Below are 22,499 nucleotides of genomic sequence, written 5' to 3'. Positions count from 1 at the left end.
GGGTCGATATCTGCACATGCTCATCTAATTATCTTTGCAGCACTCTCCATTGACTGTAGCCCTCTCTGAATCTCTGCAACTAAAGTGCAGAAAGTTGACATTACAGACATAACTGCAGGACTAAATATCAGCATATCAGCACTTGATATAAAGCCAATTCCTCACTAATCACATTGGGCTACAGGCCTATGACACTGTTTATGTGACAGTCTCATTGTATAGTTTTCCTATCACTCTGTTTTGTTAATTTGAATACATTTGCTGGAGCAAGGAATTAAATATTATTTATACACAGCAAGTCACCTGAACATAATGTGCTACTCTCCCTTTTTATTTACCTGTCACTCTCCTGTCATGATGTTCGGGGACAATGTGGACCAGGCTGACTTCCAATGTAGCAACTGCTTGCTTGCAGGACTACAGGAGTAAAGTAGCTACTCTTAGACAGCAAGTAGCAAACCTACATAAGCTACTGTGGAACCCACGCCAACCTACTTTTTCTTCCACCCCAGTAGCCGGACGCAGGTCTGGTGGAAGTTTTGCCGCCGTGTTGGCTCTTCACAGCCAACTGGCCGGTGCTTGGCAGGGTTCCATCCCCGAAGGGGTCTCCCCTTTCCCTGGAGAACGGAGCTGATCTCGACCCAAACAACCAGCCATGGAGGTATGTCACTCGACGTGGAAGAAGGCGTCCTCTGGCAACGGGGGTCTCCATGGAGATGTTGAGCCCGGAACTGACAGAACAGAAACAGCTTTGCCGCCCTGGATCCAGAGGTTCTGGTGCCTTCGTCCTTGGTGGCTTCCCAATCAAGATCGGATCCGGAAGTACCTGCGTCTTCGTCCTCGGCTCTGTCTCCCTCTCCGGTGGTTTCTACATCTGGCTCAGATCCTCGGAGCTCCCAGCCTCACCAGGCGTGAGGCTGCCTGAGAGACCAACACCTTCAACATCACCAGCTGTCATCATAGGCAGCTCTATGGTGAGTAACATCTCGGTTCCCAAGGCAAAAACCCTGTGTTACCCAGGAGCACGAGTACAGGACATAACAAGGCTGCTTCAGACTGTTCTACCACAGGAGCACAGGACACAACAGGGCTGTTTCAGACTGTTCTACCACGGGAGCACAGGACATAACAGGGCTGCTTCAGACTGTTCTACCACGGGACATAACAGGGCTGCTTCAGACTGTTCTACAGGACACAACAGGGCTGCTTCAGACTGTTCTACCACAGGAGCACAGGACATAACAGGGCTGCTTCAGACTGTTCTACCACGGGAGCACAGGACACAACAGGGCTGCTTCAGACTGTTCTACCACAGGAGCACAGGACATAACAGGGCTGCTTCAGACTGTTCTACCACGCGAGTACAGGACATAACCGGGCTGCTTCAGACTGTTCTACCACAGGACACAACAGGGCTGCTTCAGACTGTTCTACCACAGGACACAACAGGGCTGCTTCAGACTGTTCTACCACAGGACATAACAGGGCTGCTTCAGACTGTTCTACCACAGGACACAACAGGGCTGCTTCAGACTGTTCTACCACAGGACACAACAGGGCTGCTTCAGACTGTTCTACCACAGATGCCGGGAGCTGACACTCGTAGTCCATGTGGGGTCAAATGACATCAGAAGTGCTAGCTCAGAACATTTGAAAATGGATTTTAAAGAACTGATTTTAGCATTTAAAGACTCCAAAAAATCATCATCAAGAATTTCAGGTGCAGTACCATCGTTGGGCCGCGGGTGTGAATGATTCAGCAGACTGTTGGTATTACTTATCTGGCTACTGTAGCTCTGGTGGAGTCACTTTTATTGATAACTTTGATACCTTCTGGAAACGGAAGATACTCTACAGGAATGACCACCCAAATCATCTTGACTCCTGGACTCTGTTCATGCATTTCAAGGCTACGTTGAAACAATGACTGGTAAATGATCCAAGACCAGCTCGGTTAATCCCTACCATTGTGACAAAGTCGTCATAATGCTGCATCAAATGTACATGATCTTAGGGGCATTGGCACCGAATACATCTGTTTATCCTACAGCTATTGTAAGCAGTAATCATGAGAGTATGAACCAGAGTTACACTGTTAGCACTGAGGTGGTGTGCAATAGTAGGAAGACCACTTTCTGCAGCTCACCCTGCACTATCAGCTCCAATGTAAATAACATGAGTAAATCTACCTCTAATAAGCTTCCAAGTAAAGCATTAAAAACAATCAAGCAACCCAGAAAAGTGCTAAAAATAGTCCATATTAACATATGTAGCCTAAGAAACAAGGTCCATGAAGTCAATAACTTGCTTATAACAGATGACATTCTTATTCTGACTATCTCTGAAACTCACTTAGATATTTCCTTTGATACAGTGGTAGCAATACATGGTTATAACATGTACCGGAAAGACAAATGTCAACAGAGGCGGTGTTGCCGTCTATATTCAGAACCACACTCCTGCAAAGCTTAGATGATCTAATGTTAAATACTGTTGAAGTAATATGGCTACAGGTTCATCTGCCTCACCTAAAGCCCATTCTTCTGGGAAGCTGCTATAGACCACCAAGTGCTAACAGTCAGTATCTGGATAATGTGTGTGAAATGCTTGATAATGTATGTGATATCAACAGAGATGTATATTTAAATCTGGGTGATTTAAATTTTGACTGGCTATCTTCAAGCTACCCACTCAGGAAAAAACGTCAAACTGTAGCCAGTGCCTGCAACCTGGTTCAGGTTGTCAGTTAACCTACCAGGGTAGTTACAAACAACAGGAATTAAATAATCAACATGTATTGATCACATCTTTACTAATGCTGCAGAAATTTGCTTGAAAGCAGTATCCAAATCCATAGGATGTAGTGATCACAATATAATAGCCATATCTAGGAACACCAAAGTTCCAAAGGCTGGGCCTAATATAGTGTGTAAGAGGTCGGGCTGGGCCTAATATAGTGTGTAAGAGGTCAGGCTGGGCCTAATATAGTGTGTAAGAGGTCAGGCTGGGCCTAATATAGTGTATAAGAGGTCAGGCTGGGCCTAATATAGTGTATAAGAGGTCAGGCTGGGCCTAATATAGTGTATAAGAGGTCAGGCTGGGCCTAATATAGTGTGCAAGAGGTCAGGCTGGGCCTAATATAGTGTATAAGAGGTCATACAGTAAGTTTTGTAGGGATTCATATGTTGATGATGTAAAGAATATTTGCTGGTCAGTGGTGTGTGTAATGATGAGCAACCAGATGCTGCACTTAGTGCATTTATGAAACTACTTATTCCAGTTACTAAGAAGCACGCACCCATTAAGAAAATTACTATAAAAACTTAAATCCCCTTGGATTGATGAGGAATTGAAAACTTGTAGGGAGGGTTGAGAGGGATGAGGCAAAAGGTATGGCAATTAAGTCTGGCAGCCTAACTGATTGGCTAACGTACTGTAAATGAAGAAATCATGTGACTAAACTAAAGAAAAAGAAACTACTAAATTAAATAAAGAATGATAGTAAAAAGCTTTTGGGCACCTTAAATTAAATGTTTTGGGAAAAAGCCAACTGGGCTCCTTCATTAATTGAATGAGATGGCTCATTCATCACAAAGCCCACTAATATTGCAAACTACTTTAATGACTTTTTCATTGGCAAGATAAGCAAACTTAGGGATGACATGCCAGCAACAAATGCTGACACTAAGACACCAAGTATATCGGACCAAATTATGAAAGACAAGAATTGTACATTTGAATTCCGTAAAGTCAGTGTGGAAGAGGTGAGGGGTCCAGGGTCTGACAATCTAGATGGAAAATTACTGAGGATAATAGCAGACGATATTGCCACTCCTATTTTCTATTTTCCACATCTTCAATTTAAGCCTACTAGAGAGCGTGTGCCCTCAGGCCTGGAGGGAGGATAAAGTTATTCTGCTAGCCAAGAACAGTAAAGCCCCCTTTGCTGGCTCAAATAGCCGACCAATCAGCCTGTTACCAACCCTTAGTAAACTTCTGGAAAAAATTGTGTTTGACCAGATACAATACTCTTTCACAGTAAACAAATTGATTGTGGGGGCTGTCTTTTTGGACTTCAGTGCAGCTTTTGACTTTATCAATCATAGTCTGCTGTTTGAAAAACTTGTGTAATGGCTTTACCGCTATAATGTGGATAAAGAGTTACTTGTCTAACAGAACACAGAGGGTGTTCTTTAATGGAAGCCTCTCAAATATAATCCAGTTAGAATCAGGAATTCCCCAGGGTAGTTGTTTAGGCCCCTTGCTTTTTAAATTTTTTACTATTGGCATGCCATTGACTTTGAGTTAAGCCAGAGTGTCTATGTATGCGGATGACTCAACACTATACATGTCAGCTACTATAGCGACTGAAATGACTGCAACACTCAACAAAGAGCTGCAGTTAGTTTCAGAGTGGTTGGCAAGGAATAAGTTAGCCCTAAATATTTCTAAAACCAAAAGCAATATATTTGGAACAAAACACTCACTAAACCTAAAGCTAAAGTCATTCCCTTACCCAAGAATAGTAAAGGCTCAAATAGCCAACCAATCAGCCTGTTACCAACCCTCAGTAAACTTCTGGAAAAAATAGTGTTTGGCGAGATACAATGCTATTTTACAGTAAACAAATTGACAACAGAATTTCAGCATGCTTATAGGGAAGGACACTCAACAAGCACAGTATTTACACAAATGACTGATGATTGGCTGAGAGAAATTGATGATAAAATTATTGTGGGGGCTGTCTTGTTAGACTTCAGTGCAGCTTTCGACATTGTTGATCATAGTATGCTGCTGGAAAAATGTATGTGTTATGGCTTTACACCCCCTGCTATAATGTGGATAAAGAGTTACTTGTCTAACAGAACACAGAGGGTGTTCTTTAATGGAAGCCTATCAAATATAATCCAATTAGAATCAGGAATTCCCCAGGGTAGTTGTTTAGGACTCTTGCTTTTCTCAATTTTCTATGTATGCGGATGACTCAACATTAAACACGTCAGCTACTACAGCAACTAAAATTACTGCAACACTCAACAAAGCACTTAGTTTCAGAGTGGGTGGCAAGGAATAAGTTGGCTCTAAATATTTCTAAAACTAAAAGCATTGTATTTGGAACAAAACACCCACTAAAACCTAAATCTCAACTAAATCTTGCAATTAACAATGTGGAAATTGATCAAGTTGAGATGACTAAACTGCTTGGAGTAACACTAGATTGTAAACTGTCATAGTCAAAACATATTGATGCAATAGTAGCTAAGATGGGGAGAAGTCTGTCTATAATAAAACAATTCTCTGCCTTCTTAACAACACTTTCAACAAGGCAGGTCTTACAGGCCCTAGTTTTGTCGCATCTTGATTCAGTCGTGTGGTCAGGTGCCACAAAAAAGAACTGTGGAAAATTGCAATTGGCTCAGAAGCACGGCTGGCCCTTGGATGTACACAGAGAGCTAATATTTATAATATGCATGTCAATCTCTCCTGTCTGAAAGTGGAGGATAGATTGACTTCATCACTAATTTTATTTATGAGAGGTATTGACATGTTGAATGCACTGAGCTGTCTGTCTAAACTACTAGCACACAGCTCGGACACCCATGCATACCCCACAAGACATGCCACAAAAAGTCTCTTCACATTACCCAAGTCCAGAACAGACTATCGGGAGGCACACAGTACTACAGAGAGCCATGACTACATGGAACTCTATTCCACATTGAGTAACTGACGCAAGCAGTAAAATTAGATTTTTTTTAAAGATAAAAAACACCACATGAAACAGCGGAGACTGTGAAGCAACACACATATTGGCACAGACAGACACATGCATGCATACAGTTGACGTCGGAAGTTTACATACACTTAGGTTGGAGTCATTAAAACTTGTTTTTCAACCACTCCACAAATTTCTTGTTAACAAACTATAGTTTCGGCAAGTCGGGTAGGACCTCTACTCTAAATAATTTTTCCAACAATTGTTTACAGACAGATTATTTCACTGTATCGTAATTCCAGTGGGTCAGAAGTTTACATGTACTAAATTGACTGTGCCATTAAACAGCTTGGAAAATTCCATAAAAAGATGTCATGGCTTTAGAAGCTTCTGATAGGCTAATTGACATAATTTGAGTCAATTGGAGGTGTACCTGTGGATGTATTTCAAGGCCAATCTCTTTGCTTGACATCATGGGAAAATCAAAAGAAATCAGCCAAGACCTCAGAAAAATATTGTAGACCTCCACAAGTCTGGTTCATCATTGGGAGCAATCAACAAATGCCTGAAGGTACCACATTCATCTGTACAAACAATAGGACGCAAGTATAAACACCATGGGACCACACAGCCGTCATACTGCTCAGGAAGGAGATGCGTTCTGTCTCCTAGAGATGAACGTACTTTGGTGCGAAAAGTGCAAATCAATCGCAGAACAACAGCCAAGGACCTTGTGAAGATGCTGGAGGAAACAGGTACAAAAGTATCTATATCCACAGTAAAACGAGTCCTATATCGACATAACCTGAAAGGCCGCTCAGCAAGGAAGAAGCCACGGATCCAAAACCATCATAAAAAAGCCAGACTACGGTTTGCAACTGCACATGGGGACAAAGATCATACTTTTTGGAGAAATGCCCTGTGGTCTGATGAAACGAAAATAGAACTGTTTGGCCATAATGACCATCGTTATGTTTGGAGGAAAAAGTGGGAGGCTTGCAAGCCGAAGAACACCATCCCAACCGCGAAGCACGGGGGTGACAGCATCATGTTGTGGGGGTGCTTTGCTGCAGGAGGGATTGGTGCACTTCACAAAATAGATGGCATCATGAGAAAGAAAAATTATGTGGATATATTGAAGCAACATCTCAAGACATCAGTCAGGAAGTTGAAGCTTGGTCGCAAATGGGTCTTCCAAATGGACAATGACCCCAAGCATACTTCCAAAGTTGTGGCAAAATGGCTTAAGGACAACAAAGTCAAGGTATTGGAGTGGCCACCACAAAGCCCTGACCTCAATCCCATAGAATATTTTTGGGCAGAACTGAAAAGGCGTGTGCGAGCAAAGAGGCCTACAAACCTGACTCAGTTACACCAGCTCTGTCAGGAGGAATGGGCCAAAATTCACCCAACTTATTGTGGGAAACTTGTGGAAGGCTACCCGAAACAACATTTGACCCAAGTTAAACAACTTAAAGGCAATGCTACCAAATACTAATTGAGTGTAAGTGAACTTCTGACCCACTGGGAATGTGATGAAAGAAATAAAAGCAGAAATAAATAATTCTCTCGACTATTATTCTGACATTTCACATTCTTAAATAGTGGTGATCCTAACTGATCTAAGACTGGGAATTTTTACGAGGATTAAATGTCAGGAATTGTGAAACTGAGTTTAAATGGATTTGGCTAAGGTGTATGTAAACATCCGACTTCAACTGTACACACAAGATAACATATGCACTATACATACACATGGATTTAGTACTGTAGAGATGTGGTTGTGGTGGAGTAGGGGCCCGAGGGCACGCAGTGTGTTGTAGATATGTGGTAGTGGTGGAGTAGGGGCCCGAGGGCACGCAGTGTGTTGTAGATATGTGGTAGTGGTGGAGTAGGGGCCCGAGGGCACGCAGTGTGTTGTAGAGATGTGGTTGTGGTGGAGTAGGGGCCCGAGGGCACGCAGTGTGTTGTAGATATGTGGTAGTGGTGGAGTAGGGGCCCGAGGGCACGCAGTGTGTTGTAGATATGTGGTAGTGGTGGAGTAGGGGCCCGAGGTGCACGCAGTGTGTTGTAGATATGTGGTAGTGGTGGAGTAGGGGCCTAGGGGCCCGAGATATGTGGTAGTGGTGGAGTAGGGGCCTGAGGGCACACAGTGTGTATGTAGATATGGGTAGTGGTGGGTAGGGGCCTGAGGGCACAGTGTGTGTTGTAGATATGTGGTAGTGGTGGAGTAGGGGCCCGAGGGCACGCAGTGTGTTGTAGATATGTGGTAGTGGTGGAGTAGGGGCCCGAGGGCACGCAGTGTGTTGTAGATATGTGGTAGTGGTGGAGTAGGGGCCCGAGGGCACGCAGTGTGTTGTAGGTGGTAGTGGTGGAGTAGGGGCACGCAGTGTGTTGTAGATATGTGGTAGTGGTGGAGTAGGGGCCCGTGTGTTGTAGATATGTGGTAGTGGTGGAGTAGGGGCCCGAGGGCACGCAGTGTGTTGTAGATATGTGGTAGTGGTGGAGTAGGGGCCCGAGGGCCACGTGTGTATGTGGTAGTGGTGGAGAGGGGCCTGATGTGGATATGTGGTAGTGGTGGAGTAGGGGCCTGAGGGCCACAGTGTGTTGTAGATATGTGGTAGTGGTGGAGTAGGGGGAGTAGGGGCCTGAGGGCACACAGTGTGTTGTAGATATGTGGTAGTGGTGGAGTAGGGGCCTGAGGGCACACAGTGTGTTGTAGATGTGTGGTGGAGTTGTAGATATGTGGTAGTGGTGGAGTAGGGGCCTGAGGGCAGATATGTGGTAGTGATACAGTGTGGTAGTTGTAGATATGTGGTAGTGGTGGAGTAGGGGGTGGAGTAGGGGCCTGAGGGCACGCAGTGTGTTGTAGATATGTGTGGTAGTGGTGGAGTAGGGGCCTGAGGGCACACAGTGTGTTGTAGATATGTGGTAGTGGTGGAGTAGGGGCCTGAGGGCACAGTGTGTTGTAGATATGTGGTAGTGGTGGAGTAGGGGCCTGAGGGCACACAGTGTGTTGTAGTGTGTAGTGGTAGATATGTGGTAGTGGTGGAGTAGGGGCCTGAGGGCACACAGTGTGTTGTAGATATGTGGTAGTGGTGGAGTAGGGGCCTGAGGGCACGCAGTGTGTTGTAGATATGTGGTAGTGGTGGTGGAGATAGTGGTAGTGGTGGAGTAGGGGCCTGAGGGCACACAGTGTGTTGTAGATATGTGGTAGTGGTGGAGTAGGGGCCTGAGGGCCACAGTGTGTGTGTTAGTGGTGGAGTAGATGTGTTGTAGATATGTGGTAGTGGTGGAGTAGGGGCCCGAGGGCCACAGTGTGTTGTAGATATGTGGTAGTGGTGGAGGGGCCCGAGGGCACACAGTGTGTTGTAGATATGTGGTAGTGGTGGAGTAGGGGCCCGAGGGCACGCAGTGTGTTGTAGATATGTGGTAGTGGTGGAGTAGGGGCCTGTGTTGTAGAGGGTAGTGGTGGAGTAGGGGCCAGGGCCAGTGTGTTGTAGATATGTGGTAGTGGTGGAGTAGGGGCCTGAGGGCCACAGTGTGTTGTAGATATGTGGTAGTGGTGAAGTAGGGGCCTGAGGGCCCAGGGCAGTGTGTTGATAGATATGTGGTAGTGGTGGATTAGGGGAGAGTTTTAAAAACAGCAGTTGAAGTTCTACATGAAACATGCTATCAAGAACGACATTTATGGTAGGTGTTGTTGACAGAGTTGGGATAAAATGATACAAATAAAATATTTAAATACATTACTGCCAATTTATTTGTACATTTTATGAAAGTATGGAAGTTATAGTTGCAAAATATTCCAAAATTGACAGATGGAAGAAAAATCTAAATTTTTGCCTGTGTTGCCTGGCCTTAAACTGGAACAGAATATGGAAAAATATGACCCTGGTATCCCGTTGACCATTGCTTGACAGCAATTTTCAAGTCTTGCCATAGATTTTCAAGCAGATTTTTTATTTTTTTAAAGTCAAAACAGTACTAGGCCACTCAGGAACATTCAATGTCATCTTGGTAAGCAACTCCAGTATATATATGGTCTTGTGTTTTAGGTTATTGTCCAGCTGAAAGGTGAATTGGTCTCCCAGTGTGTGTTGGAAAGCAGACTGAACCAGGTTTTCCTCTAGGATTTTGCCTGTGCTTAGCTCTTCCGTTTATTTTTATCCCAAAAATCTTCCTAGTCTTTGCCGATGACAAGCATACCCATAGCATGATGCAAGCACCACCATTTTGAATGTATTGTGTTTGCCCTAAACATTCCGCTTTGGTTTTTGCCATATTTTTTGCTGTTTTTAATTTAGTGCCTTATTGCAAACAGGATGCATGTTTTGGAATATTTGGATTCTGTACAGGCTTCCATTGGCCTCATGGTGAAATCCCTGAGCGGTTTTCTTCCTCTCCGGCAACTGAGTTAGGAAGGACTCCTGCATCTTTGTAGTGACTGGGTGTATTGATACACCATCCAAAGTGTAATGAATAACTTCACCATACTCAAAGGGATATTGAATGTCTTCTTTAAAAAATATATTTACCAATCTACCAATAGGTGCCCTTTGCGAGGCAATGGAAAACCTCCCTGGTCTTTGTGGTTGAATCTGTGTTTGAAATCACTGTTTGACTGAGGGACCTTATAGATAATGTAGAGGGTACAGAAATGAGGTAGTCATTCAAATTTCACGTTAAACACTATTGCACACAGTGAGTCCATGCAACTGATTATGTAATTGTGACATTTTTAAAAACGTATTTAGGCTTGTCATAGAAAAGGGTTTGAATACTTATTGACTCAAGCCATTTCAGCTTTTAATTTTAAATTAATTTGTCAAATTAAAAAAATAATAAGAAAAAAACATAATTACACTTTGACATTATAGGGTATTGTGTGTGTGTGTGTGTGTGTGTGTGTGTGTGTGTGTGTGTGTGTAGTCCAGAGACACATTCTCAATTAAATCTTAAACTCCGTCTGTAGTAACACAACAAAATGTGGAAATAGTCAAGGGGTGTGCGTATACTTTCTGAAGGCACTGTAAATGCTTCTGGGGAAAAATACATTTTGAAGTGCATGAATTTAAATATTCAATGGTCTCCACCTATTGTGCTACTTAACAATGATAGCCCCTTGAATCTCTCAATCAATCAGAGAAGATTACTGCTGACATGCAGCACTGCTGTGAATGTTTTTAAGTTCTAAGATGGCAACCACATCACTCTCTGCCATTTAACCAGTGGATACAGTTACTATTAGATGTTATAACATCAGAATTATCGACAGCGAGAATAAACGGTGCTAGTCAAGGGAGACGGGGTGGGAAGCATGGTTTCCAGGTGGGGAGGGATGATGTAGGCGGGTGGATGGGGACTGAGTGGGGAATGGGTTGGGGTTATTTTTATGCATTTATTTGATTGTAAAATAAAAATTACAAAACTAAATAAAAAAAGTTGCTCACAAAAAAAAACAACAGCTGATGTTATATAATGTTTGACCTGCGATCAAGTCAGTCCACATGAATGTTACATTCTAACTACATAGCTAACTAACTAACTACACACACACATAGCTAACTACACACACACACACACACACACACCCAAAGAGCATGCCCACAAAACACAGCATATCACTGTCAATCGCGATTGCAGGAGGGGCAGATACACATGTTTGTCTTACCTTGATATCAGCCTTCTTGTTGAGGAGACTCTTGGCTGCGAAAGAGATTGAGAACACACATCATACACACTCATTTACTAAAACACACCTCAAACATACACACGCATGAGTGTCGATACCTATCTTACGCCTAGCTAGCTAACACACACACTGAACTCTGTCTGCAAACTCAACAAACCCTCTAACACACACACGGAGCTCTCGAAAGCCAACACACTCAAACGCCAAACTGTAAACAGTGCCAACACACTCAAGCTCGTATACACACACAAACTACTGTAAACCCTTACAAACTAACACACACTAAAACATTCATAAACACTCCCACACAACACACACACACGTGGGATTAGGGGTCAAAGGGCAGGGGAATATGGAATGGAGAAGTGGTGGCGGAAAATGGTGTTATATTAAGAGAGCATATTTTCCCTGTGTTTTTCCAGCGCCATTAGAGCTAGTTAAGGTGGAAACGGATGCCTTTGCAGCCTGAATTGACAATGTTTTATGTACGAACCGGTCACAGGGGGGACACACAAGTGTATTACAGGCTGAGCACATTAAGCCTAGACGATAGTGGAGATCTTGCACCCACCAGTGGCATTACAATAGAAATAGATCATATACATGTGCATGCACATAGATACTCATAAGAACTTGCATTTCTGTATGAATGAACACTCACTCTCACACACACAGATTAAATCATTTTCCCCCCCTCATCAATCTGCACACAATGCCTCAATGACAAAGCAAAAACTGTTTTTTTAGAAATTCAGACCCTTCACTCAGTACTTTATTTAAGCACCTTTGGCAGCCTCGAGTCTTCTTGGGTATGATGCTACAAGCTTGGCACACCTGTATTTGGGGAGTTTCTCCCATTCTTCTCTGCAGATCCTCTCCAACTCTCAGGATGAATGTTGTGGAATTATTGTAATCAAAAGGAGAGACCTTTTACATTTCTTCAAAACAAGTAAACGTTATTATTTCATTACTGCAGTAATGGAGCTTGTCAACAATCCGTTGAGAGATCAATGAGCGGATTTGAGCTATAGCATTTTATAGTAAAGTCCATCCTCCTGGATGTTCATGACAAACAACAGATGTATGGAATGGGTCACAAGGTTAAGATTCGTATGAAAGATACTAATAATTCACAGCAAACAGTATCTGCTGTAAAGACTGTTCTCATTGTGTAGAGACCAAGGTCTGGCAACCGACATCGTAAATCTTTTGTCAGTATTAAATCTCCCAGAGCTCACTTTCAGTTCACACAGACACAATAGAGTTATAAAAACCCTCTATTCAGAGCCACTCCTGCGTTGTCTTGGCTGTGTGCCTAGGGTCGTTGTCATGTTGAAGGTGAACCTTCGCCCCAGTCTGAGGTCCTGAGTGCTCTGGAGCAGGTTTTCATCAAGGATCTCTCTGTACTTTGCTCCATTAATTTTTCCCTTGATCCTGACTAGTCTCCCAGTACCTGCTGCTGAAAAACATTGCCACAGCATGATGCTGTCACCACCATGCTTCACCGTAGGGATGGTGTCAGATTTCTTCCAGATGTGACGCTTGGCATTCAGGCCAAAGAGTTCAATCTTAGTTTCATCAGACCAGAGAATCTTGTTTCTCATGGTATGAGTCCTTTAGGTGCCTTTGGCAAACTGTCATGTGCCTTTTACTGAGGAGTGGCTTCCGTCTGACCACTCTGCCATAAAGGCCTGATTGGTGGAGTGCTGCAGAGATGGTTGTCCTTCTGGAAGGTTCTCCCATCTCCACAGAGGAACTCTGGAGCTCTGTCAGAGTGACCATCGGGTGCTTGGTCACCTCCCTGACCGAAGCCCTTCTCCCCAGATTGCGCAGATTGCCCAAACTTATTCCATTTAAGAATGATGGAGGCCACTGTGTTCTTGAGGACCTTCAATGCTGCAGACAATTTTTGGTACCCTTCTGCAGATCTGTGCCTCGACACAATCCTGTCTTGGAGCTTTACGGACAATTACTTCAACCCCAATGGCTTGGTTTTTGCTCTGACATGCACTGTCAACTGTGGGACCTTAAATAGACAGGTGTGTGCCTTTCCAAATCATGTCCAATCAATTGAATTTACCACAGGTGGACTCTCATCTCAAGGATGGAAACAGGATGCACGAGCTCAATTTCAAGTCTCCTAACAAAGGGTCTGAATACTTACAGTTGAAGTCGGAAGTTTACATACACTTAGGTTGGAGTCATTAAAACTCGTTTTTCAAGCACTCCACAAATTTCTTGTTAACAAACTATAGTTTTGGCAAGTCGGTTAGGACACCTACTTTTGTGCATGATTTCCTTTGATTTTCCCATGATGTCAAGCAAAGAGGCACTGAGTTTGAAGGTTGGCCTTGAAATACATCCACAGGTACACCTCCAATTGACTCAAATTATGTCAATTTGCCGATCAGAAGTTTATAAAGCCATGACATAATTTTCTGGAATTTTCCAAGCTGTTTAAAGGCACAGTCAACTTAGTGTTTGTAAACTTCTGTCCCACTGGAATTGTGATACAGTGAAATAATCTGTCTGTAAACAATTGTTGGAAAAATTACTTGTCATGCACAAAGTAGATGTCCTACCCGACTTGCCAAAACTATAGTTTGTTAACAAGAAATTTGTGGAGTGGTTGAAAAACGAGTTTTAATGACTCCAACCTAAGTGTATGTAAACTTCCGACTTCAACTGTAAATAAGGTATTTTGGTTAGGATTTTTTATACATTTGCTAAAATTTCTAAAAAACAGTTTTTGCTTTGTCACTATCAGGTATTATGTGTAGATTGATGAACTTTAAAAAAAAAAATCCATTTTAGAATAAGGCTGTAATGCAACAAAATGTAGAAAGGGGGCAGGAGTCGATGACATGGACTGACCAGGTGAATCCAGGTGAAAAGCTATGATCCCTTATTGATGTCACTTGTTAAATCCACTTCAATCAGTTTAGATGAAGGGGAGGAGACGGTTAAATAATTATTTTTTTATCCTTGAAACATGGATTGTGTATGTGTGCCATTCAGAGTGTGAATGGGCAAGACACAATATTTAAGTGCCTTTAAACAGGGTATGGTAGTAGGTGCCAGACGCACTGGTTTGGGTCAAGAACTGCAATGCTGCTGGGTTTTTCATGCTCAGTTTCCTGCGTGTATCAAGAATGGTCCACCACCCAAAGGACATCTTGGCATTTTGTCTCTACCTAATACGTACAGGAAACTGTTGAGCGGAAAAAACCAGCAGCGTTGTGGTCCTTGACACACTCAAACTGGTGCGCCTGGCACCTACTACCATACCCTGTTTAAAGGCACCTACTACCATACCCTGTTTAAAGGCACCTACTACCATACCCTGTTTAAAGGCACCTACTACCATACCCCTGTTCAAAGGCACCTACTACCATACCCCTGTTCAAAGGCACCTACTACCATACCCTGTTTAAAGGCACCTACTATCCTGTTCAAAGGCACCCACTACCATACCCTGTTTAAAGGCACCTACTACCATACCCCGTTCAAAGGCACCCACTACCATACCCTGTTTAAAGGCACCTACTACCATACCCTGTTCAAAGACACCCACCACCATACCCTGTTCAAAGACACCCACTACCATACCCTGTTCAAAGACACCCACTACCATACCCTGTTCAAAGGCACCTACTACCATACCCTGTTCAAAGGCACCTACTACCATACCCTGTTCAAAGACACCTACTACCATACCCTGTTCAAAGGCACCTACTACCATACCCTGTTCAAAGGCACCTACTACCATTCCCTGTTTAAAGGCACCTACTACCCTGTTCAAAGGCACCCACTACCATACCCTGTTCAAAGACACCCACCACCATACCCTGTTCAAAGGCACCTACTATCATAACCTGTTCAAAGGCACCTACTACCATACCCTGTTCAAAGACACCCACTACCATACCCTGTTCAAAGGCACCTACTACCATACCCTGTTCAAAGGCACCTACTACCATACCCTGTTTAAAGGCACCTACTACCATACCCCTGTTCAAAGACACCCACTACCATACCCTGTTCAAAGACACCTACCACCATACCCCGTTCAAAGGCACCTACTACCATACCCTGTTCAAAGACACCCACTACCATACCCTGTTCAAAGGCACCTACTACCATACCCTGTTCAAAGGCACCTACTACCATACCCTGTTCAAAGACACCCACTACCATACCCTGTTCAAAGGCACCTACTACCATACCCCTGTTCAAAGACACCCACTACCATACCCTGTTCAAAGACACCTACTACCATACCCCGTTCAAAGGCACCTACTACCATACCCTGTTCAAAGACACCCACTACCATACCCTGTTCAAAGGCACCTACTACCATACCCTGTTCAAAGGCACCCACTACCATACCCTGTTCAAAGACACCTACTACCATACCCTGTTCAAAGGCACCTACTACCATACCCTGTTCAAAGACGCCCACTACCATATCCTGTTCAAAGGCACCTACTACCATACCCTGTTTAAAGGCACCTACTACCATACCCTGTTCAAAGGCACCTACTACCATACCCGTTTAAAGGCACTTAAAGATTTTGTCTTGCCCATTCACACTCTGAATGGCACACACTCACACTCACACTCACCCTTCTTTCAAAGTAAATGAAATATCTTCTTCTAAATAAGGTGGCCAAAATAATGGGCAACTGGGCATTTTTATACATGACCCTCAGCATGATAGGATGTGAACTGCTTAATTAGCTCAGGAACCACACGTGTGGAAGAACCTGCTTTCAATATCATTTGTATCCATCGTTTACTCAAGTGTTTTGATTAGTTTGGCAGTTACCTGCATTTATCACACACATCAAACAAGCCTCATACACCTCACACACTGCTCATGAGGGAGGGAACGAAGGGCAGAAAAAAATACAGAAAACGACTCCAGGCACAAAAGACTAAAGCATGTTGGAGGGAGAGCGGGAGAGAGAGGAGAGATGGATATTGCTGCCTTATTCGTTAGAGGGGGAGGGGAGGATGAAGAGAGGGAAGGGGGAAGGAGGGATAAGAGGTAGTGGATGAGAGGAAGAACACAAGAAGAGGGGAGGGGAGGATGAAGAGAGGGAAGGAGGAAGGAGGGATAAGAGGTAGTGGATGAGAGGAAGAACACAAGAAGAGGGGGAGGGGAGGATGAAGAGAGGGAAGGAGGAAGGAGGGATGAGAGGTAGTGGATGAGAGGAAGAACACAAGAAGAGGGGGAGGGGAGGATGAAGAGAGGGAAGGGGAAGGAGGGATAAGAGGTAGTGGATGAGAGGAAGAACACAAGAAGAGGGGGAGGGGAGGATGAAGAGAGGGAAGGGGGAAGGAGGGATGAGAGGAAGAACACAAGAAGAGCAAAAGGGAAGGATGAGGAAAGGAGTGTGAGGGAGAGGAGAGAAGGTGTACAAGTGGAGGAGGTATAGAAGCGAGTGATGGAGGGAGGAGAGAAAAAAGAGAAAGAGGATACCTTGCTCCACTATCCCAGCGGCAGTTCCAGACACAGTAGTGATTGATGCCGGAGATGTAGACTGTCTACCAACTGACGCAGAGAGAGGGAGAGAAATAGAGAAAGACAGAGAACAAGTGAAAGCAAAGAACAGAAAAGGGGAAAGGAGCGAGGGAAGAGAAGACAGAAGTGTGTTAGTGTGAAGTGGACAGATTGAAGTCACGTCAGGTCCAAGGTAAGTCAAGCGTCTCAGAGTAAGTGCTGATCTAGGATCAGGTACCTCCCCTGTCCATTCATTATAATCTAAAAGGCTAAACTGATCTCAGATCTGCCCTCCTACTCTGAGATGCAAGTCTCCTTCCCATTTTACCTGGGTCAGCAGACAAAGTGTGAGTGCAGAGGAAGTAGGGATGTGACAAATGGAATATATATTTCTTATAGAAATAGTTCAACCAAATTACACATTGGTTTCCTTACCCTGTAAACAGTCTATGTACAAGGTATGACAGCAATCCATGCTTTGGTTTAGTATCCCTGGCAGCGGCTGGCCCTCCTCTCTTCAAGTCAGAGACTGTACTCTCTTTTACTGCACGGGAAGCGGTACCGACGCACCAAGTCTGGAACCAACAGGACCTTGAACAGGTTCTGTCCCCAAGCCATAAGACTGCTAAATAGTTATTTAAAATAGTTAACCAAATAGCTACCAGAACTATCTGCATTGAACTTTTTTGCAAAAAACTTTTCTGACTCATCACGTACGCTGCCGCTACTGTTTACTATCTGTCACTTTATTCCTGGTTATATGTACATATCTACACTATATGGCCAGAAATATATGGACACATCCTCGTTAAACATCTCATTCCAAAATCATGGCCATTAATATGGAGTTGGTCCTCCCTTTGCTGCTATAACAGCCTCCACTCTTCTGGGAAGGCTTTCCACTAGAGGCTGGAACATTGCTGTGGGGACGGGCACTGATGTTGGACGATTAGGCCCGACTTGCAGTCGGCGTTCCATTTCATCCCAAAGTTGTTTGAGGTCAGGGCTCTGTGGAGGCCAGTCAAGTTCTTCCACATCGATCTCGACAAACAATTTTTGTCCTCGCTTTGTCCACGGGGGCATTGTCATGCTGAAACAGGAAAGGGCCTTGCCACAAAGTTGGAAGCATATAATTTTTTATGACATTTTTTATTTCACCTTTATTTAACCAGGTAGGTTCTCATTTACAACTGCGACCTGGCCAAGATAAAGCAAAACAGTCGACAAACACAACAACACAGAGTTACACATCAACAAACGTACAGTCAATAACACAATAGAAAAATCTATGTACAGTGTGTGCAAATGTAGAAGAGTAGGGAGGTAAGGCAATAAATAGGCCATAGAGGTGAAATAATTACAATTTAGCATTAACACTGGAGTGATATATTAAATCTAGAATCAGCTTCCTATTTCACAACAAAGCCTCCTTCGTTCATGCTGCCAAACATACCCAAACATACCCTTTACTGGGGTGCAAAAGAGCAAGAGGATAAGTAACAATATGGGGATGAAGTAGTTGGGTGTGCTATTTACAGATGGACTATGTACAGCTGCAGCGATCGGTTAGCTGCTCAGATAGCTGATGCTTAAAGTTAGTGAGAGAGATATAAGTCTCCAGCTTCAGTGATTTTTTTGCATTTCGTTCCAGTCATTGGCAGCAGAGAACTGGAAGGAAAGGCGGTCGAAGGAAGTGTTGGCTTTGGGGATGACCAGTGAGATATACCTGCTGGAGCGCATGCTACGGGTGGGTGTTGCTATGGTGACCAGTGAGCTGAGATCAGGCAGGGCTTTACCTAGCAAAGACTTGTAGATGACCTGGAGCCAGTGGGTTTGGCGACGAATATGTAGTGAGGGCCAGCCAACGAGAGCATACAGGTTGCAGTGGTGGGTGGTATATGGGGCTTTGGTGAAAAAACGGATGGCGCTGTGATAGACTACATCCAATTTGCTGAGTAGAGTGTTGGAGGCTATTTTGTAAATGACATCGCCAAAGTCAAGGATCGGTAGGATAGTCAGTTTTACGAGGGCATGTTTGGCAGCATGAATGAAGGAGGCTTTGTTGTGAAATAGGAAGCTGATTCTAGATTTAATTTTGGATTGGAGATGCTTAATGTGAGTCTGGAAGGAGAGTTTACAGTCTAACCAGACACCTAGGTATTTGTAGTTGTCCACATATTCTAAGTCAGAACTGTCCAGGGTAGTGATGCTAGTCGGGCGGGAGGGTTTGTTAGTATAGTGTCCAAAGAAGGGCCAGATGTATACAGAACTGCGGTAGTCAACTGTGAATGCTGTTATTGTTAAGTGGAAACATCTAGGAGCAACAACAGCTTGGCTGCAAAGTGGTAGGCCACACAATGTCATTGTACGCTATAGCAATTTCCCTTCACTGGAAATAAGGGACCTAGCCTGAACCATGAAAAACAGCCCCAGACAATTATTCCTCCTCCACCATCCATTACAGTTTGGAAGGTAGCAAACACAGATTAATCCGTCAGACTGCCAGATGGTGAAGCATGGTGAATCTTAGGCTTGTATGCGGCTTCTTGGCCATTGAAACCCATTTCATGAAGCTCCTGACGAACAGTTCTTGTGCTGACGTTGCTTCCAGAGTCAGTTTGGAACTCGGTAGTGAGTGTTACAACCGAGGACAGACGATTTTGTCATGCTGCGTGCTTCAGCACTCGGTGGTCCCGCTCTGTGCGCTTGTGTGGTCTACCACTTTGTAGCCAAGATATTGTTGCTCCACTTAACAATAACAGCATTCACAATTGACCGGGGCAGATCTAGCAGGGTAGAAATTTGATGAACTGACTTGTTGGAAAGATGGAATCTTATGACGGTCCACGTTGAACACCACTGAGCTCTTCAGTACAGGCCATTCTACGACCAATGTTTGTTTATCGAGATTGCATGGCTGTGTGCTCGATTTTATACACCTGTCAAAATGGAGGTGGTTGAAATAGCCAGAATCCACTAATTTGAAGTCATTACCACTAACTTATAGCCATGTAGTCTACCTCAATTACCTCGTACCCTTGCACATCGAGTCGGTACTGGTACCCTTATATAAATAAGTAAAAAATAAATAAAAAATATAAAGTAGCCAAGTGAGTGGTGCAGTGGTCTATCTATTATTACAGTTTTCTTTTAGAATGCATTTCATTTCTAGCTGTGCCACTAGCATTGTTCTGGGTTCGAGTCCAGGCTCTGTCGCAGCTTCCGGGTTAAGTGGGCATTGTGTCAAGAAGCAGTGTGGCTTGGTTTGGTTGTGCACGGCCCTCGACCTTTGCATCTCCCGAGTCCGTACGGGAGTTGCAGCGATGAGACAAGACTGAAACTACCAATTGGACACTTGGATACCACAAAAATTAGCATTTTTCGCACATGTTCAAATAATCCATAAGTGACTTTGGTACATAAGTGACTTTGGTACATAAGTGACTTTGGTACATAAGTGACTTTGGTACAGTGACTTTGGTACATAAGTGACTTTGGTCATAAGTGACTTTGGTTTAAGTGACTTTGGTCCATAAGACTTTGGTCTCATAAGTGACTTTGGTACATAAGTGACTTTGGTCCATAAGTGACTTTGGTACATAAAAATTAGACTTTGGTCCATAAGTGACTTTGGTCCATAAGTGACTTTGGTACATAAGTGACTTTGGTACATAAGTGACTTTGGTACATAAGTGACTTTGGTCCATAAGTGACTTTGGTACATAAGTGACTTTGGTCCATAAGTGACTTTGGTCCATAAGTGACTTTGGTACATAAGTGACTTTGGTACATAAGTGACTTTGGTACATAAGTGACTTTGGTACATAAGTGACTTTGGTACATAAGTGACTTTGGTACATAAGTGACTTTGGTACATAAGTGACTTTGGTACATAAGTGACTTTGGTACATAAGTGACTTTGGTCCATAAGTGACTTTGGTACATAAGTGCCTTTGGTACATAAGTGACTTTGGTAAACTTCACAATTCATTTTAGATACTTTTGGATTATTTGGACATGAGGCGCGAAAAATGCTAATATCCGTCCCATGACTTGAATTGAATTTGTGCCACAAATGCTAAAGTGTTAACATTTGGAACCAGTGCCTGGGGAAACTAAAACAAAACATGGATTGCTGTCATACCTTTTCCATAGACTGCTGACACGATAAGGAAACCAATATGTCATTTTGTAATTTGGGTGAACTCTCCCTTTAAAGTTTAAACGGCCATCGGTTTTCTGTTAAAGCGAAAAGACAAATTCCCCAAATTCTACAATTGCTAATGAAGTTCGGCAGTCATGCAGTAGGCTTTAGTGTGAAGTTGTCTAATGTTGTTGGGGCCCCTCGCTGCTACCAGGATTTGTTTGGGTCTTACGGTTTGTCCCTTTCAGATGGTTAAGCATTGCACCTGTACTACCATACTGTACCTCATTTCACCACCTTCTCATTTAACTTCTCAAAGTATTGCCATGCAGGACTTCGCTGCTGTCGTTTCTCTGCCTTTTTTCCGACTGTTAATGATGATGACGTAGTGGTAGATGGTCGACTCCAAAATAATAGATTCCTCGACTTCTTGCACATCGACTCCCATTTCTGAATGTCAAGATTTGATTCCGCTAGAAATCGACTCCTCGCCTGCTAAGATTCAGTATTTTTATTCTACACGCACCAGACCGAAGACTGAGCACAACCGTGTATCATTAGCAAAGAGAAAAAGCAGGCGAGCCAGCGTGAGGGAGAGAGGAGGGGGCAGACAGAAAGGACTGTGCGCAGTTGTCTTGGTAATCTGTATCTCGCAATGTCTCTTCTTGCAATGCCTCGCAAATTCACTAAAGTAGCCTAAAGTTCACTTCTACCTCTGGTTCTATTTAAATTACACAACAGGCCTTCATAGCCTATCGTCTAGTTAGGCTATAACACGGCATAGAATACGTTTTGGGATAACTGCACTGTGATATACATTTCGTGGGCAAAAAAATAAAAACATTTTAAACTTTGTTTTAACGTTTTAAAGTTCACACCCCTAAGTGGAAGAGAAACATGTAATGATCCATGCAAGTTACCATTGTAGTCAAACTTAGTAAATTGGAGGTGAAACTCAATTTGTGATAATAAGAAAGCGAGAGAGAGAGAGAGAGAGAGAGAGAGAGAGTGTGTGTGTGTACGCTTGTGGAGCATGTGTATGTGACTGTAGCATGCATGCGTGTGCATGCGCAGTTTGACATTTATTGTCATGAATCTTTCCCTGGAGGCAGAACTGAGAGATTTCCGTGAGATGGGCCAGCTGAAAAGTAAAAAATAGGCTATATTGTAAAGATTCATGAACATTAATATGATCTTTTTGGTCTTAATTTAAGGTTAGGCATTAGGGTTAGCAGTGTGGTTAAGGTTAGGTTTCGAATCCGATTTTGTGACTTTGTGGCTGTGCCAGCTAATAACCACTCCGCAGAGCTTCCTCCAGTACATGAGTCATCCCAATAAATGCCAACCTGCTGTGCATGCGTGTAAGTGTTTATGAAGACACACACATTTACCGGAGAAATTCCTGGTCACCAGCATAGCAGTCAGGACTGCTCCCTAT

General features: G+C 43.5%; 1 protein-coding gene across 12 annotated transcripts in view; it reads right to left on the bottom strand.

The window, feature by feature from the left end:
- LOC112230774 (calcium/calmodulin-dependent protein kinase type II subunit beta) overlaps window positions 1-22,499 on the bottom strand; it is a 64,639-nt gene that overhangs the window by 17,142 nt on the left and 24,998 nt on the right. For 3 of the 12 annotated variants that reach the window (XM_042311060.1, XM_042311062.1, XM_042311066.1), the window contains exons 12-14: window positions 22,453-22,495; window positions 16,897-16,968; window positions 11,391-11,425 (exon numbers count right to left, since the gene is read on the bottom strand). In XM_042311060.1, coding sequence (XP_042166994.1) covers window positions 11,391-11,425; window positions 16,897-16,968; window positions 22,453-22,495 — 150 coding nt within the window. Of the gene's footprint in view, window positions 1-11,390; window positions 11,426-16,896; window positions 16,969-22,446; window positions 22,496-22,499 lie in introns of all 12 variants that reach the window. The other 9 variants (XM_042311059.1, XM_042311061.1, XM_042311065.1 and 6 more) reach the window with 3 other exon arrangements.

Source organism: Oncorhynchus tshawytscha, linkage group LG33, assembly GCF_018296145.1.
Source record: "Oncorhynchus tshawytscha isolate Ot180627B linkage group LG33, Otsh_v2.0, whole genome shotgun sequence".
Lineage (NCBI taxonomy): Eukaryota > Metazoa > Chordata > Actinopteri > Salmoniformes > Salmonidae > Oncorhynchus > Oncorhynchus tshawytscha.
The sequence above is the reverse complement of the archived record's forward strand: the minus strand, read 5'-3'. Positions and strand labels throughout refer to the sequence as shown.